This window comes from Beta vulgaris, chromosome 1 (genome assembly GCF_026745355.1).
Source record: "Beta vulgaris subsp. vulgaris cultivar EL10 chromosome 1, EL10.2, whole genome shotgun sequence".
NCBI lineage: Eukaryota > Viridiplantae > Streptophyta > Magnoliopsida > Caryophyllales > Amaranthaceae > Beta > Beta vulgaris.
This window is the reverse complement of record NC_079202.1, coordinates 33,681,090-33,699,379: the sequence shown is the minus strand read 5'-3', so window position 1 is coordinate 33,699,379 and position 18,290 is coordinate 33,681,090. Positions and strand designations below refer to the sequence as shown.

General features: G+C 32.1%; 1 protein-coding gene and 1 long non-coding RNA gene across 2 annotated transcripts; both read right to left on the bottom strand.

The window, feature by feature from the left end:
• Positions 1-743: 743 nt before the first annotated feature.
• On the bottom strand, positions 744-9,779 carry LOC130592164 (uncharacterized). The gene is made up of 3 exons (XR_008970374.1): positions 9,643-9,779; positions 9,273-9,302; positions 744-862 (listed from the first exon to the last, which is right to left on the bottom strand). It is a non-coding gene; the product is annotated as an uncharacterized LOC130592164 (long non-coding RNA).
• Positions 1,026-6,333, bottom strand: LOC125497457 (uncharacterized). Its single transcript, XM_048644389.2, has 5 exons — positions 6,258-6,333; positions 2,611-2,671; positions 1,801-1,936; positions 1,552-1,709; positions 1,026-1,429 (listed from the first exon to the last, which is right to left on the bottom strand). The coding sequence occupies exons 1-5, from the start codon at positions 6,262-6,264 to the stop codon at positions 1,225-1,227; spliced, it is 567 nt and encodes a 188-aa protein (XP_048500346.1). The 5' UTR covers positions 6,265-6,333; the 3' UTR covers positions 1,026-1,224.
• Positions 9,780-18,290: the final 8,511 nt, after the last annotated feature.

Genomic DNA, 18,290 nt, shown 5'->3' with positions numbered 1-18,290 from the left:
ACCATGTAAAGATTAAACACCATGATTTATCAAAAAAAAAAAAAAAAAAAAAAAGATTACAGACCATGTTATTATTTTTGATTGCTGATTTAATTGCAAGCATATGAAACAATTTTTTTGCACAGCATATATTATGGGAAGTCTTTATGTGTAGGTAGGAAATCAATTTTTTAATTAAGGAATGATTAAGATCTAGGATACTGTTAATTAATACAATGGCTGCTTATTATACGTTATAAAGTATTTGGTGGAGCCCACTACTGAAAGGACTATGTGGTCATCTAGTACTGCATTATGTGGATCTTTTTGTTTTTCTCTTCTTTTAATTGATTTCTCCTTTTTCTTATTCTTCTTATTAGATTTAGGCCATGTGTACCTTAATAAAAGATTCCACCAAACTCTCTTCCACGAGTTGGTCACTTGGTCTAAATGCATACGCCCTCTTCACCCAAGTAGAGCAGATAAAAACCGATACGATCGGATAAATTAAACTGAATTCAATATAAAACTAGTGTGTGGCCCGGACTATTCCCCAGGTGTTATTGTTAACATTTTTACGTGACTTAACTCTGGTGTTTATTATTTATGAAAATCGTGTTATTTCCTTTTTATCATTTAAATGTGATTTCTTGTATTATTGGTCATTAAAAAAAACTTTTTCCAACAACAAATTATGCATTTAAAAAGGGATTCCAAGCACAATATAGTACTCCTAAGGTAAGAGCTTCATGGTGTTTATAAACTAAAGAGATTGACAAACAAAACTAAGGTAGAATGCCATAGTCTTTTATTCTAATATTTTAGAAAGGTGATGCGATGCATTATGCTTTATTGCTGCCGAACATTCAATGTGCTCCTCATTCTACAAAAAGAGAAGACAAAACAAAATATATATATATATATATATATATTATATATATATTATATATATTATATAATTTATATATTATAATATATATATATAATATAATATTATATTATATATATAAAGATTGTTAATATGGCCATCAACAAATAAAATCTAATGAAAGATGAAATAGTAATTACTTAAATAAATATGCACATTCTTCTGCCCAGTTGACATAAGTTACATAGTCTACTATATAAGCCGATAGATGAAGAGGATGAAACACGAAAATATATGCATTGCGCACACGTGTAAGAAGCTCGGATCGTAGCAAAACTCTATCATGCACCTGCAATAAATAAATCAAAATAACATAATTAATCTGAAAAATTACAACGTACATTATATTTCAATTTAGTCATGTTATCAATAAGAGTAAAGTTCATAAAATCATATAGTACTGCATCAAACATATGCTTCAATTTTGCTTTAGTTGAATAGAGTATAAACTCAATCTGTTTTGTAAAGAGCTTGACACGCATTTTACCGGTAGAGTCGAGTATAGTCATATATCCAGAAACACTTTTTTATCGTAGAAATATAGAAAACAAATATATAAAGTTAGTAAACAGGTTAATAAAAAATAACTATAACTTTGACACAATTATAAAATTTATATCCAAATAGTATAAAAAAAAGAGTACCTAATAGTTGTTGGAGGCTTTTCTTTGTTACAATTACTACAAATGATACGCTCACTAACATGTTGTATATCAAGTCCACAAAATGTGCAAGCATCATACCATGTAAAACTATCAACATCGATATCAATTAATCTCCCAACGATGCTATAGTGCTTTCCCTGCGTATTAATCAAAATAGTAATAATTGGATCGAAAAAGTAAAATTTTCCTAGAAAATGATTTCGAGGTCAATAATTATGTATCACATACTTTTCTTTTTCGTTTGTAGTTGTAGCTCGCTATAGTAGTCCAGATTGCATTTGAAGTCGACAATGCCCGATTTATTGATAGTCCACAATTATTAAACCACTTCATCTTCCTCTTGGCAAAATTATCACAGACAAACCTGATTATTAACCAGGGGACAATGATTATAAACATATATATATATTGTTAGGTGTGATCAATGAGAGAACCGGATATATCACTCCAAGGAACGGGATCTACGCTTTTCTATTAGTTTAATTTCGCCCCACTAGGATCACCGGGTTACCACGAAATAACTAATGAGATACAATGAAGTTGTAATTCACTTATATGATCAATCAAAGTGAATTCTAAAGAACTTTGTGTTTTGGATTGTGATTTACACTCTATGAAAATTAGCTAGAAATTCAAAGAGCAAGCAAGTGTTTAGAGGAGAGAACACTTAACACTATTTTCTTCCTCTTCACAAGTGAACTACAATGGCCTATTTATAGCCATCAACCTAGGATGTCATTAGTCACAAAGGAGTGATGAAACACCATTGAAGAACTCATTAAAATCTTAATTCATTAGCATGTTGATGAGTATTAAACCCCATGTAACATACTACACTTAACCATCAAGATTAATGTTAAATCAATGACTAGAAACATCCCTCATAATCAACTAAGAGCATCCAATAACACAAGGTATCCAATGTTGTTTCATTGCCTTGTACAATTAAGTCTATTTATGTATAAATGTTCCAACATATATATATATATATATATATATATATATATATAATTTAATAAATCTGTGTTTCTTCATTACCAATCCAATAGAGTTGATGCATCTACATTATCTGGATTGATAAATAACCTTGTGTCTCTTCCTGTGATTAGAAAATAAGTTGAAACTGAACATGAAATTTAAATTAAAACCTCATCTATATATATTACTATAACACCCCGATAATTCTCTCTTTTCAGAAATACCTTTATAATATAAACTTGGAGAATTACCAAAGCATTATCGCCCGTGTGATAATGTATCGGCTTATTCAGAATTTTACAGCGGAAAATAATTAACTAAACTTTAACTTTTATTATAACTCAATAAATAAGTAACAAATGTTTGAAACATAAACAATCTAATTTAACCAACTCAAACAAACTTAATCAAATATGTTATTAATAAATGCATAAAGTAAACTATACTAGTTACACATTCTCTCCACTCCAGATTCCCAATGATGCACATCTGCGAACCTGTAATGTCAATGATATACTGAATCTGCTCACCATAAAGGATCATCACAGGATCAATAAGGCAAAGCCATGATCACACACACACAAAACACGTAATCAGCAAAGCTGAGTACTACATACTAAAACATAAACATTCCTAACATGATACTATTAATAACGTGCAGGGATAAATAATCATATAATCATATAACATTCTGCAGACAACTTTTACTGAATTAAACTCTAAACATCTTTTTTATTACTTTAAATGGAATAGTTATTGGACCCTGAGTTGTCCTACCAACCATGCCTTCATTACGAAGACGGAATACGTGAGCCACTACGTATTCCCGAATGACCTACGATATCGAGGAACCTTTGAAATAAAAGAGGAATGGGGATCAATCCATCTCCTAGAAATAGCTATGTCACGCTCACCATAACCCCAACTCCCAATGTCCAAATCTAGATGTGCACCAGTCTAAAGTCTACAACTATTCTCGTCACACTTTACGTTAATTACCAATTATTACTTGTTATGACACACACATACAAGCAAAACGGAAATAACCAAATAATCACAATGAACTTCTTTTATCTTAAGATTTAATAAGTGATCACAACTTACAATCCAAAATTACTTCCTTTAATCCAATCCATCTTATTGGTTGAACCTAGCCAGATCAAATATACCTTTATATAGGCATAACTCCAACTTACCAAATAAGGCCCACAGTTCTCATAAGATAATAAAAAAAAAATACTTGCCAGGAATACATGAATAACATGATTCGATTCTCTATAACGTGTATCAATTCCTCATGCGAATTAATAAATAAACTTTATTTTCATGCTTGTACCAAATAATCCATACAAACATACAATCCAGTACTCATAATAAATCTCAATTCACATGCTTGCACACAGGCATAAAACATGTAACACTCAAATACTGGAAATCATATATATATGAACATAACAAGTTTCTATACATGATACTAAAAATCTCTTAAACATGATACTAATAACATAACACGCAATTATGTACGTACCTCGTGTAAACTAGCATGTAGGCCACTTTTAACTCTCTAAAAGTTCCCTACGAAATATTCTCCGCCTAGAAAACAATACAACCGAAATTAATAATCTTAAATAAAAATTACAGCATCTCTAAATTATTTAAAATCCCCTCAGGGACTGTTCTCTTCGGCATAAAACAGCTGAACTGAACTGAACTGAACTGATTAGAGCTGAACTGAACTGAACTGAACTAAACTGATTGGAGCTGAACTGAACTGAACTGATCGGAGTTGAAGTGAACTAAACTGAACTGAACTGAACTGAATTGAATTGAATTAAATTAAATTGAATTAAATTGAATGTAATAAATATATAAATAATATTTAAAAAATAATAATATGAATATTAAATAATAATTAATGATAAGTAATAATAATGAATAATAATAATAATAATAATAATAGTATTTTGGATATTTTAAATGATAGTTATAAAAAAATATTAATAATCATAAATTATTGATAATAATAATAATTAATGATAATTATTTTATATTATTTGTATTAATATATTAATACTTGATGATGATATATAATAACTATAATATCTACGAAGTAAATTAATATTACTATTTTAATAATTAAATTTAATAATATAATAATATTTAGTAATAAAAATAATGATTGGGTTGGACCGCGAAAATTACATCATAAACCGTCTTGACGCGATTTGATTGGTTTATGGGCTAAAAAACGTGGGTTTATTTGTGCTTTGACCTAAACCATGTTCCTCCTAATAAGAATAGAAATAATAATGAGTAAAGCTATAATAAAAAAATAATATATACAAACAACAACAACAACAACAACAACAACAACAACAACAACAACAACAATAATAATAATAATAATAATAATAAAATATAATAATTAATAAATAATAATAATAATAATAATACTTGATAGTAATGATATAAAAATAAATAATAATAATAATAATAATAATAATAATAATAATAATAATAATAATAATAATAAGAGTAATTAGTAAAATAAATTATACCAAAATAATAATAATATTTAACAAAATGGTTATAAAAGAATGGAGCTGAACTAAACTAAACTTAACTGATTAGAGCTGAACTGAACCGAACTAAATGAATTGAAAATAAGTTGGGGAGAACAGGCCCTAAATACGTTTAAAAGTTGATTTTAACATCAAAACTTCAATTATTTTTAATTCCTAGCATAGTACTACCATACTAGTAATTAAAAACTCTTAAAACTCCATAAATAAATCCTTTCTGAAATTACAACAACTTTAAAATTAATAAACCTCCTTTAAACATACATAATATATTTAAAATCATATTCTAAATCCATCTCATAGTATCTAATATGCTACTATGATTTTCTAGCAATTTAAAACCCTAAAAATTCATGTTTTCATGATTAAAACTACAATCTAATCATAATAACAAATCTAAATTTTTATTCTTATAGTATAAAATATACATGAATCAAAATTACTTATTAAAACAGTAAATTAAAACTAATAATCATGATTAACATCAAAAGAAAACATAAAAATATAGTTTTTAATGGAATCTTGAGGAGGAAGAAAAGAAAAACAACCAACAAAGAGGAGAACAAGGAAGGGCGCAGCAGCAGTAGCCGACGGTGGTATGGGCTGGTTTCGAACACTTGCTGACGTTTCTTGTTGAAGAAGAAACGTTACTTGAACAAGAAGAAAGAGGTTTGAGAGGAGGAACAAGGAACGTGCAAAGAGGAGAGAGAAAAATCGAAAAGGGTGAATGGCGTGAAGAGGAGCAAGAGAGAAAATAATCTTGTGTGGGGAAAAATAATTAGGTCTTAGGATATTTATACAAAAGCTTCCTTTTTGGGCTTAGGAAGAAGAGATAAGGTTTAATGAAATTTGATGATGAACAAGAAAAATAATTTGGGACTTTAATCATCAACATGACTCTTTTTCCTTTTAGGATTTTTAGGTTCCTCAATTCCATTAGACATCTTTTTCAATATAAATTAGTATTTAAACTTTTATCAAAACATGCTTAATAATATTATTTTCAATTTTATTAAGTCATGAAAATAATTTTATTTGACTTTTAAAATAGTCAACCTTTTTAAATAGTCAAATCATTTCAAAACTAATTTGTGTATAAATATAAATATAAATACTTAAATGCACCATTCATTTTCCTAACATACACCACACAAGCCAATAGTGTGTTGTACTGCCCAGCACTTTGTTGAACTTCGTTTTCATATTCACTAACAGATTGGTTCATAAGAATCAATCTAACAGCAATGCAGCTGCATCAATATTGGAAGATGGAAAAATACATTATTTCAAGTTGAAAAGAAATCACTACAGTATCAAAAATAATAAAATTGAATATATCGATAATCAGTACTCAATATGAAACTACTAATAAAAAAGAGTAATAAATATAAGTGTGAGCACCTTCTATCTGGAACAACAACATCTTACATACGGGTTGCGTCATCGTTACAAACAAACGCTTTACCTGCATGTACGACAATCCCCAAAATATCTACAATATATTTTAGGAATCAATACGTTAGAGGGAAAATAGTATGTCTAATTATTGATTTGTTACAAAATTTGATGCACAATGTACCTAAAAGTTTGGTGTCATTGTAATTGGAGACTTATATTGATGGAAGGGAAACCAACTTGTACAAAGCTTTGGAATACATCCAATCAACTATATCACTCTTGTAGACCTTAGTTTCTTTGTGTTATATGGAGTCGATATTGATTAAGAACAATGACACAATTCCTGTGAAAACAATATATCGTCCAAGCAGCAGTTATACATTAAGTTCCATTATTGTAAAAATTCGGGAGAAATGAATATCAGGTAAACCAGTAGTTCCATATTACAATAGGCATACTTTATAAAGACGTATATTTTCCAAAACCAATTGAAAGGAATACATTTTATATAGCACTACATGTTGTAAGTTGTCAGTTTCCTAATCCTTGAAGGAAATTAATTGAGAGAGGCAAGTTCCCCTCTCTGTGACTTGCTGAATTCATGCCAAGAGATTATTACAGCAGGGATGTGAAATAGACTCCCCAACGATTAGACCAAAATCATGAAGTTGTGATTGACTTGATTGTAATTTTTATTTTAGTAACATGATGGTACTATCAAATATTCAAGAGAGAAAGATACATAACAATTTTCACAGCTAGTGTTAGCATATTATACCTTCAGGCAAATTAACGAAAAGTAGGCTCAAAATAGGCTCTTGAATGTAAATACCAGGGACACGGTCGTAGCTTGTATTTTTGATGTCTACTCATAAATTTTGGAGAATACTATGATCCTTGAATATGCAAGTCATCTTGCACACCAGCTATCCCAAATAATCCAACTTTCAATCATACCCCTCATGTTTCTATTAATATTGCACATCTAGATAATATATGTCCTAAATGACCAGGGACACCAGGCGAAGGCTCACTCACACCTATGGCATGATCTGAGAATCTAAGATAGTTATATTGTAAGGTGTCTAACCCTAAGAGCATTGTTCTGTTAATCTATTCCCCATAATCTGTCCAATTGGAGTCACAACAAGCAATTGATGTCACATGGTGATTCCAAAATGATGTTGCGCATATAGAGGCTCGAAACATGGATGTCAATAAACTACAAAGCCAAGGAACACAAAGATTTAAGATGCACTAACCTTTTTTACTCCATTAACCTATATTTTAGATCTACACATGTATCAAGCACCTAGGTCCTATGAGCTCAAAACACATTAAGGTGATGGAATATAATAGTCGTACTAAGCTTCACTTTCTAGAAGGCTTGTTTCTCTCTGATATGAGCTCTTAAAAGCTCAGGAAACATTCCATCATGTTTCTAGACTATTGTTGTTCTAGATGTTTAAAAATTACTCTAGTTATCTAAACAGCATGCGCTCTCTTTATCTAGTTTTCTTTTTCAGTTCACCTTGTCTTTCCATATATAGAAAATGGATCTACCCATATCCTAGATACCCACATAACTAATGCAACAGAGAAAAAAGAGTTCAGTTTAACCTTAAAAGGTCATTCAAAATGCAAACAATAAAATAAAATCTCAAGACAATCCTGTAATTTCAGTAAGAAGAAATTACTACCCTTGGATCACCAATAATGTAACAGAAGGTAGGCTTTACTACGCAGATAAATGAAACAAACAGGAGGCCCCAGAATAATTAGGACCCAGATGGATGAAAATAGAAAAAATCTTGTGCAATAATGGATATAAACCAAACTTCAGTCTTTATGTTCAGCGACAAATCTTACATATACAAAGAAATTGCAAATAAATTAAACCAAACTAATGATAAATTTGAGAACTTTAGATCGATATAACATAGAAAGGTATTAATCTTATGAAACCTCATAAAGAATAATATCAAATTTTAGCCAACTCAAAGCGTAATCTAATGAACGCCAAAAAAGTGACTTCCTCCTTAAAAGATCACATCAGAAAAATCAGTATCAGTGGACATACCCAACTATTGCCAACAATGTTTTGCGAGACAATGCATTACTCACACTATCAACAGGATGAACAATAGATCAATACCATGTCCTATACTCCTATCTATACAATACAAATTCAATGAATTTCAGTAAGATCAATTTTTGCACCCACACATTTTGACTCGATTCAATTATCATATTGGGCAGAACATATTTGTTGGCACTTTTTACAATGATGTAACACTTGTAGGTAGAGAAACAATTTTATTCTCCATTTGATTTCAAACAATATGAAGAATTTATCAGAACTAAAGTAGCTACAATCTGAATTTCTATGCTTCAATTCAGTAAAGGACTTTCTTCATTCTATAAATTTTGGAAAAGGAAAAAGTTTGCTACTTTCCCAATTAACATACCCAAAGACAATTTCTAGTAATCCAGTGAAGCACATGTTCTAGTTCATTATATTCTTTTTTTTTTCTTGCTGTTAAAAGAAGACAAAGTCCAGAACCGAAATACTGAAAATAAAAGAAGATGAAAATAACCACCAAAATCAATCTCAACTTGTCAATATATAATACCCAAATTTTGTCTTCGTCTATTTTGTGATCTCTGTTACTAAATTTTATAAAGATACACTAAACTACAACACATTGCAAAAAGAAACAAAGAAAAAGATGAACAAAATACCTTGCAAAGTTGATTAATTACAAAAATCCTCTGCCAAAAAAAAAAAAAACAGGAAATCAATTAATTAAATAAACAAAAGAGAATTGAAAAATAAAATTTCATCTATGAAAATAAAGTTCAATCTATCCCAAAAAACAAATATCAGATTAGATAATACCTTTTTGAAGAGGAACAACAAAAGGGCTAAAAACATAAATTAACCCTATTCGTTATATATATAGAGAGAGGGGAATATTTCAATTACAAAATTATGCAAGAATTGAATGTATAATTGAACTTCAATGTACAATGAGAATACGAAGAGGAGGATTTTGGAGTAATTCGTGAATTAATTTGGGTTTATTTTGCTAAAATTAACAATTTCACTAACCTTTATGGTGTTGCCCTCCGAAATCTGACCTTTGAACTCCATTGCTTGATTCGTATTCTCCAATAACAACAACAATTCGCAAGCATTAACTATGAAGTAGAAGAACACTTTAATGTTCATGGTGGAGTAATATTCTGAAACTGTAGTATGCTGAGGAGTAGCTGAAGCGCTGGAAATAGAGGGGTTGAATGAAAGCGTGGAATTTTAGAAGTGTTGAAACTGACATTATTAATTAAAACCTTACCTCTAAATTTATGAAAACATGAATCAATAAAAAAATGTTAGATCAGATGGTGAATCACTTAGGAATCTTTACATAAGAATGGAAGAGTTGTTGTAGTTATATGCTGAAATCTTGTCCGTGGAATTTATCTGATTTAACAGTCTAGATTCTTTCTCATTTCTCACCTAATTTCCTTTCTCACATGATCCTGCCTCTCTCTCTCTCTCTCTCTCTCTCTCTCTATATATATATATATATATATATATATATATATGATCATTCTGCCTTGTATGCATATTATAATTTTACGTATTACATACTAGTATAAATTTTACCTGTTAAATATGTATAGTGTTTTTACACCACTATAAAAGGGACTTTAACCCTTTCCATTTTTCTCATCCGCCTCCCTCACTAACTTCTACCCCATAAAATTTCTCTCATAAAATTTCACACTTTCATCTCCATTATTTTCAACCACCACATACAATTCCGGAAACCGCTACTCTCAAAACGACACATCATATCTTCTAGAGCATTTCAGAGAGTTGAAGGTCATGTTTTACTAGGGAATGATACTTATAACTGTAATCCCCCATAATTATAAATGATTTTATAAATATATTTTAGTATTTATATATTTATATTTAAACATAATTTAGTTTTGAATGATTTGATTATTTAAAAGGGTTGACTATTTTAAAAAGTCAAATGAAATTATTTTAAGGATTTAAGAAAGTTAAAAATATTTTAATTAAGCATGCTTTGATAAATGTTTTAAATACTAATTACTATTGGAAAAGAAGTCTAATGGACTTGAGGAACCCAAAATCCTAAATGGATAAGGAAAAAGGAGTCATATTGATGATAAAAGTTCTAATCTGTTTATCCTATTCATCATCAATTTTAGTTAGTTGAGCCCAATCTCCTTTTTCTAAGCCCAAAAGGAAAGCTCTTTATAAATATCCTAATACCCAATTATTTTACCCCACACAAAGAATATTTTCTCTCTCCTCTCTCTCTAAGTTTCGGCCAGCACATTCTTTCTCACTCCTCACCGACTTTCGAATTCTCTCTCTCAAATCTTTTCTTCTTCTTCAAGTAACGTTTCTTCTTCAACAAGAAACGTCACAAAGCCTTCAAAATCCCCAAGTTTGGTGCGCCGCTGCTGCTGCGTGGTTCTCCTCTCTCGGCGCCTCCTTTGTTCTTCTTCTTGTTGGTTGTTTTCTTTTCTTCTTCCTCAAGATTCCATTAAAGACTATGTTTTTATGCTTTCTTTTAATGTTAATCATGATTATTGGTTTTAATTTTTCTGTTTTAATAAATAATAAAAATGCAGATTAAAAGATGCAGATTTGGTTATTATTGCTAGATTGAAGTTTTAATGATTAAAGCATGGATTTTTAGGGTGTTAATTACTAGAAAACCATAATAGCATGTTATATACTATGGAATTGGTTTAGATTATGATTTTAATCATGTTTACATATGTTTTAAGAGGGTTTTATGATTTTAAAAGTTGTGAGAATTTCAGAAAGGATTTTATTTATGGAGTTTTAAGGATTTTAATTACTAGTATGGTGGTACTATGCTAGAAATTAAAAGTAATTGAACTTTTGATAGTAAAATCAAATTTTGAATAAGTTTAAAGGGGACTTTAAATATCTTAAAGTTGCGGTATTTTAATTAAGAGTATTAATTTTAGTTTCTATTGATTTCTAGGCGGAGAATATTCTGTAGGAGACTTTTAAGGAGTTAAAAGGGGCCTGCCGACTAGTTTACACAAGGTACGTACATACCTGTGTGCTATGTTATTAGTATCATGATTTAAGGAGAAAGAAATTTTAGTATCATGTATAGGAACTTATTAAGTTCATATGTGATTCCTAGCATGATTGATTGTTAGATGTTTTATGCCTGTGTGCAAGCATGTGATTTTGAGATTTATCATGAGTAAAGATTGTCATGTTTGTATGGAATAATTGATGCAAGCATGTAGAAGGGAATTTTATTTATTAATTCACATGAGGAATTAATATATGTTATAGAGATTGAATCATGTTATTCTTGTTTCCCTTACAAGTATTATTTTCATTATCTTATGAGGACTGTGGGCCTTATTTGGTAAGTTGATAAGTTATGCCTTTTTAAAGGTAAGATTATGTTGGCTAGGTTCAACAAATAAAAAGTTGAGATTAAAAGAAAGTAAGTCTTGGATTATAAGTTGTGATCACTTATGAAATCCTAAGATAAAAGAAGTTCAGTTGTGCATGTTTGCTTTGTATTATGTGTTGCTTGTATGTGTGTCATAACAAGTAATAACTTGTAAAGAACGTAAAGTGTAAAAAGGATAGTTCTAGACTTTAGACTGTGCACGTCTAGAGTTGGACATTAAGAGTTGGAGTACATGGTGGTAGCCCATGACTTTTTACAGGAGATGGATTGATCACCATTCCTTTTTCACTTAGCAAAAGTTCCTCGATATCGCAGGTCAATCTGAAATGTGTTGTAGTGCCTAGTAGCACTCGTATTTCGTCTTCTTAGTGAAGGCATTAGTAGATAAGACAACTCAGTTCCAATAACTATTCCATTAAAGTATTAAAAAGATGTTTAGAGTTTAGTTCAGTTAAAGTTATCTGCTGATTTTTATATGATTATATTATTATTTATCCCTGCATGTTATTTATTAGTATCATGTTAGAAATGCTTATGTTTTAGTATGTAGTACTCAGCTTTGCTGATTACGTGCTTTGTTTTTGTGCGTGATCATGGCTTTGCCTTATTGATCCTGTGATGACCCATTTTGGTGAGCAGATTCAGTAAAGCATTGACATTACAGGTTCGCAGATGTGCATCATTGGAAATCTGGAATGGAGAGAATGTGTAACTAGAATATTTTACGTTTCTGCATTTATCAGAACATAAGTTATTAAGTTTGTTTGAGTAAACTCATTTAGAGTGTTTTGATTTCTACATACTTAGTTATTTATTTATTTATAATAAAGTTTAAAGATTAGTTATTTGTTTTCTGTTGCAAAATTCTGAATAAGCCGATACGTTATCACGCGGGCGATAATACCTGGGTAATTCTCTACTTTTATATTATAAAGGTATTTATGAAAATAGAGAATTATCGGGTTATAAAGGTATTTCTGAAAAGAGAGAATTATCGGTTTGTTACAATAATAGTTTTAGTAGTAATTATTGTAATTCTATTTTTGCATATTGTAGAAGGCAATTATAATGCTTAATTATGTGATTTTTCTTCTATAATATGCCATTAATGAATGTGATTTTTTTTTGACATGGTAGTCACATTCTAATTATATGTTGTCATAATCTTGGAAAAAAAATATATGCAACCTTTATGGTATATTTATTGTTCACCTTTCATGTTATTATCATGTTTCCAACCCCTAACCTCTTGAATGGTTAAGGATTCTCGGACCACTATGGCTTGCATTCCAGTATGATTTTCTTTTCCAAACTATGTATATATCTATGCATTAATTTTCTACTAATATTTTTAAAACATCACATGAACTCATAAATGGGTAGACTTGCAAACCGAGAGTTTGAGATCGTTCACTAGTAGAATAAATGCTATTTGCTGCGCTGATATTGCTGCGGTATTACCTGTACGCAGCAATATAACACGCAAAAAGAAAAAAAAATTGAAAATTACAATATGCTGCGGTTTCCCGCCAAAAACCGCAGCAATATTATTCAACGGGCAAATTTTGAAAACATGTGGGCCCTTAGCAGCGAATATTGCTGCGGTTTCCACGTGGAACCGCAGCAATATATTAAAAAATTATTTTTTAATATATTGCTGCGGTTGCCACGTGGAAACCGCAACAATATTCGCTGGCAATCCAAAAAAAAAAGGGACGCGGGTTTCGACCCCCTCACACTCTCAAACTCTCTCACAGTCTCTCAAACTCTCTCACAGTATCTCTAAACTTTCGACCCCCTCACACTCTCTCTCTCTCTCCGGCGACACGTTCGTCTTCCGGCGATTTCGCAACAACATTCCGGCGTCCCCCTTGTTTTCCGGCGTTTCGGTCCGGAGTTTCCTCGCCGCCTTCTCCTTCGTTGCTTCAGCGAATCGACTCCGGTATATTCATTTGGCTTCACCGCCACTTCATTTTCCGGTGCTTCTCCTCCGGACTCTCCTCCGCCGCCTCTCCTCAGAATTTCCGGTGCATTCAAGCTTGTTCCTCGCCGTTTTGTCATCTTAGGTTAGTTTTTTTGTAAATTTTCTTAATTAGTGTTTTAATAAATTTTTGGCTTAAATTGTAGTTTAAAATGATTAGTATAAAGTATATATATGCTTAGTTATAAGATTTGAGTATTAAAAACTGATTTTGTGATAATTTTGCTTTAGTTTTTGTATGCCCTAATATGTTATACGGGATTTGTTTTTGTAATTCTTTGTTTAAATTGATATGAATGCAATGCCTTTATATTGATAGACTTACCAATGGGAGGGGAAGGGAAATCTAAGGAATGGTTTGGTATTTGTTGTTTGATGATAACTTGAAATCGCTTGAATGCGATTATTGTTTGGTGAATATTTGGAATCGCTTGAATGCGATTGTTTTTATGTACATCATATTGCCTAGATACCCGTTCAAGACTTACTCATTAGGAGTAAGTCTTGAATAGTCCCCGTTTTGGGACTGTTCTTAAACGTCACATCTCACTTAGGTGGTGAATGTGTGTTGATTCTTTGATTCTAAGTGAAATACGGTTAGTCATTTCCCTAATTTGTTCTCCGGGTACATATAAGATAAACAATTATCTTTATCGTGTACTTGGAGAACTGAAGGGAAATGCTGCCGAATTTTACTTAGAATCAAAGATGATACATGCATTCACTAGTGGGATTGGACGTTTAAGGATGGGTTAGGTTGGAGTGATAAGGACCCAATGGAAGCATGCATTGAATATTAGTTTGTTGTATGTGTTGGAGTTATGTGAATTTTAAATTGATAATAATTTGTATATATGTATGTGTTGGGGTTTTTAGAAATGGATCGAAGTTGGATGTATGGAAAGCGGAATACGTTGGAGTTCGTAGAAGGTGTGAATGAGTTTTGTAAACGTGCTGTAGAACATCAACAACTTACTTGCGAGGCTGAGATTTATTGTCCATGTGTTGATTGCTACAATGTGAATATGATTTCTGATATTAGGACCATAAGGGATCATCTTATCCTCGTGGATTTAGGGCTGAGTATTATATTTGGTTATGGCATGGTGAGCAGGGAAAATATACTCAGGATAGGGTTAATGTTGATGTTGGCACTAGTAATTCATTAGAAATTGATATGTCGAATGTCGGGGTTGAGAATGAAGTTGTGGTAGAAGATCATGTTAGGATTGAAGGCGATGATGTAGTAGGTGATGAAAATGACAACGGAGATAATAGTGACACTGAGGATGAAGAGTTTGGTGATCGAATAGGTGAGATGTTGGAAGGGGCTCGTGACCATTTTAATGAGCGGCCACGAGTGTTTGACAGTTTGTCTGAAGCTGCTGGGAAACCCCTTTATCCAGGGTGTACAAAATACACTCAATTGAGTGGGATTTTAACTCTTTTCAACATAAAAGCGAAACATAATTTGACTGATGTAGGCTTCACAGAACTCTTAGAAGCTTTACATGATATGTTTCCTGAGGGTAATTTGTTACCAAAATCTACCTATTATGCCAAAAAATTAATGTGTCCTTTGGGTTTGGAATATGAGCGCATCGATGCATGTCCGAATGATTGCATGTTGTATCGAAATGAGTATGCGGACCTTTATGAATGCCCGAGGTGTGGTAAGTCCCGCTACAAATTGCCGGATGGGGTTGTGCCCGGACCGGGCAATACTGGGCCTTCTGCGAAAGTGTTGTGGTATCTTCCAGTTGTGCCAAGGTTTAGGAGGCTCTTTTCTATTAAAGAAGATGCACAAAACCTAAGATGGCATGCTGATCGCAGAAAGAAAGATGGGATGCTTAGGCATCCAGCAGATTCTCCTCAATGGAAAGCTATCGATTCCAGATATAGAGACTTTGGTCAGGAAGCTAGGAACTTGAGACTTGCATTGTGTACGGACGGAATGAATCCTTACGGTACTTTGAGTAGTCAACATAGCACTTGGCCTGTTCTTTTAGTGATATACAATCTTCCTCCATGGTTGTGCATGAAGCGGAAGTATATTATGTTGTCTCTTTTAATTTCTGGGCCTAAGCAGCCGGGAAATGATATAGACATATATCTTGCACCTCTCATCGAAGATCTCAAAAAGATGTGGGACGAAGGTGTTATGGTGTTTGATGCGTATTCTAACGAAGATTTCAGGCTTCGTGCTATGCTATTCTGTACTATAAATGATTATCCTGCTTATGGGAATTTATCGGGGTATAAGGTCAAAGGGAAAAAGGCATGTCCCATTTGTGAGAATGGCATGGAGGCTACACATTTGCCACATTGTGGGAAACATGTCTATATCATTAATAGGCAATTCCTACATAGTTCTCATCCATATCGAAAGAAAAAAGCACCATTTAACGGGTTTGTTGAAAATGGTCCAGCTCCTATACCGTTAACTGGAAAAGAAGTTTATAATCGTGTTAAGGGGATGGGAACAATATTTGGTAAGGGGGTTAAACCTTCGGAAGACGATGGTGTCGTTTGGAAAAAAGAGTCTATATTCTGGAGACTTCCTTATTGGAAATATTTACCAGTTAGACATTGTCTCGACGTAATGCATATTGAAAAAAATGTTTGTGATGCAATTATCGGTACTCTGTTGAATATGCCAGGAAAGACTAAGGATGGTCTTAAGGTTCGTAGAGATATGGAGAAATTGAAGATTCGGCCTAATTTATGGCCAAAGGTTAAGGAAAAGGCTAAGAAAGGAAAGGGAACAACAACGTATTTGCCTCCAGCTTGCTATACATTGTCTAGGAAAGAGAAACGATTGTTCTGTGAGTGTTTATACGGTATTAAGGTTCCCACTGGATACTCATCTAACATGAGAAGACTTGTTTCCATGACTGATCTGAAATTAATTGGGTTGAAATCTCATGACTGTCATGTGATGATGCAAGTGTTTTTGCCGATTGCAATACGCGGGATTCTTCCAAAACATGTCAGACTTGCTATCACGAGGTTGTGTTCATTTTTCAATACCATATGCAACAAGGTACTTGATCCTGATAGGTTGGATGCTTTGCAAAATGAGGTGGTGATCACACTTTGTCAATTTGAGATGTATTTTCCACCTTTTTTTGACATTATGGTTCACTTAGTCCTTCATTTGGTAAGGGAGATTAAGCTGTGTGGTCCTGTGTTTTTAAGATGGGCATACCCTTTTGAGAGACATATGGGTTCTTTGAAAAAGAAAGTGAAGAATCCAGCAAGACCAGAGGCGAGTATTATTCAAGGAACAATTGCCGAAGAGGTTGGAGGATATTGTTCTTCTTATTTTGCTAAGGCTGTGAATTGCCTATGATAGCGTAAGTTGATATATGTTTGATATACTTTATATGAATTGAGATGGTAACATTCCACAATTAAGGACTAAATCAAACAATGTTGTGTTATCTAGTGCTTTTAGGAGGTTCGGATGAGCGGCCACAAAGTTCGTCGAGAGAAGCTTTTGTGGAAATATGTTGAGGTATGTATTGATCGAATTGCTTGATTCAATTAAAGCTACTTTATTCTCATTATGCGGTAATTTTCTCATTTTCTTATAATTTTGATAAAGTGCCGCAATAACAAGGAGGCACGGAGTGCGGTTATTTTGTGATGCGGTACATATTTGACGTACTCGCTTCATATTTTGGTTCGTTGGATATGGACAAAGTAAGTTTATATAATTATTCATTTCATATTTAATATATTTTAACTATTTGATGCTAACTTTGGTAAATTATTTTCAGGTTGCTCAAACCTTTACCAAAGATCCTTATAAGGAGGATCAAATCAATGAGGTGAAGAATAAGTGGGCAAGATACTTTGTTGATGAGTGCATTGCATAGGTTAGTTGGTTTATGTTAATATTCTTTTTTTTGTTCTAACTTTAGACGAACATATACATTATTGCAACTTGTACAACCAACTTTGTAGTGATGGATTATCATGATATATATATATATATATATATATATATATGTTGGATTGCGCTAAATATTTTTGTTGGATTATTATGGAATTGTATTTATGTTGGTTGGGTTGAATATGATGTTGGTTTGTTGGCTTGAATATTGGATGATGTATGTTGGAGATCATGGTGGTTGTTTGATGGATTTTTGATTTGCTTGGATGGTGGATTCGGAGATGTTATTGGTTGTTGTACAGGTTAATTAAGTCCCTATTATGGGTTTATCCAATTTACAAACAGAGCTCTGCCAAAATTTATGCAGAAAA

What these genes read in the sequence shown, in the direction of transcription:
- LOC125497457 (XM_048644389.2), bottom strand. An exon ending in ACTACAAACGAAAAAGAAAA is followed by an intron (nt 1,710 to 1,800) that starts GTATGTGATACA and finishes ATTAATACGCAG; the next exon opens with GGAAAGCACTATAGCATCGT. An exon ending in AAGCCTCCAACAACTATTAG is followed by an intron (nt 1,430 to 1,551) that starts GTACTCTTTTTT and finishes ACGATAAAAAAG; the next exon opens with TGTTTCTGGATATATGACTA.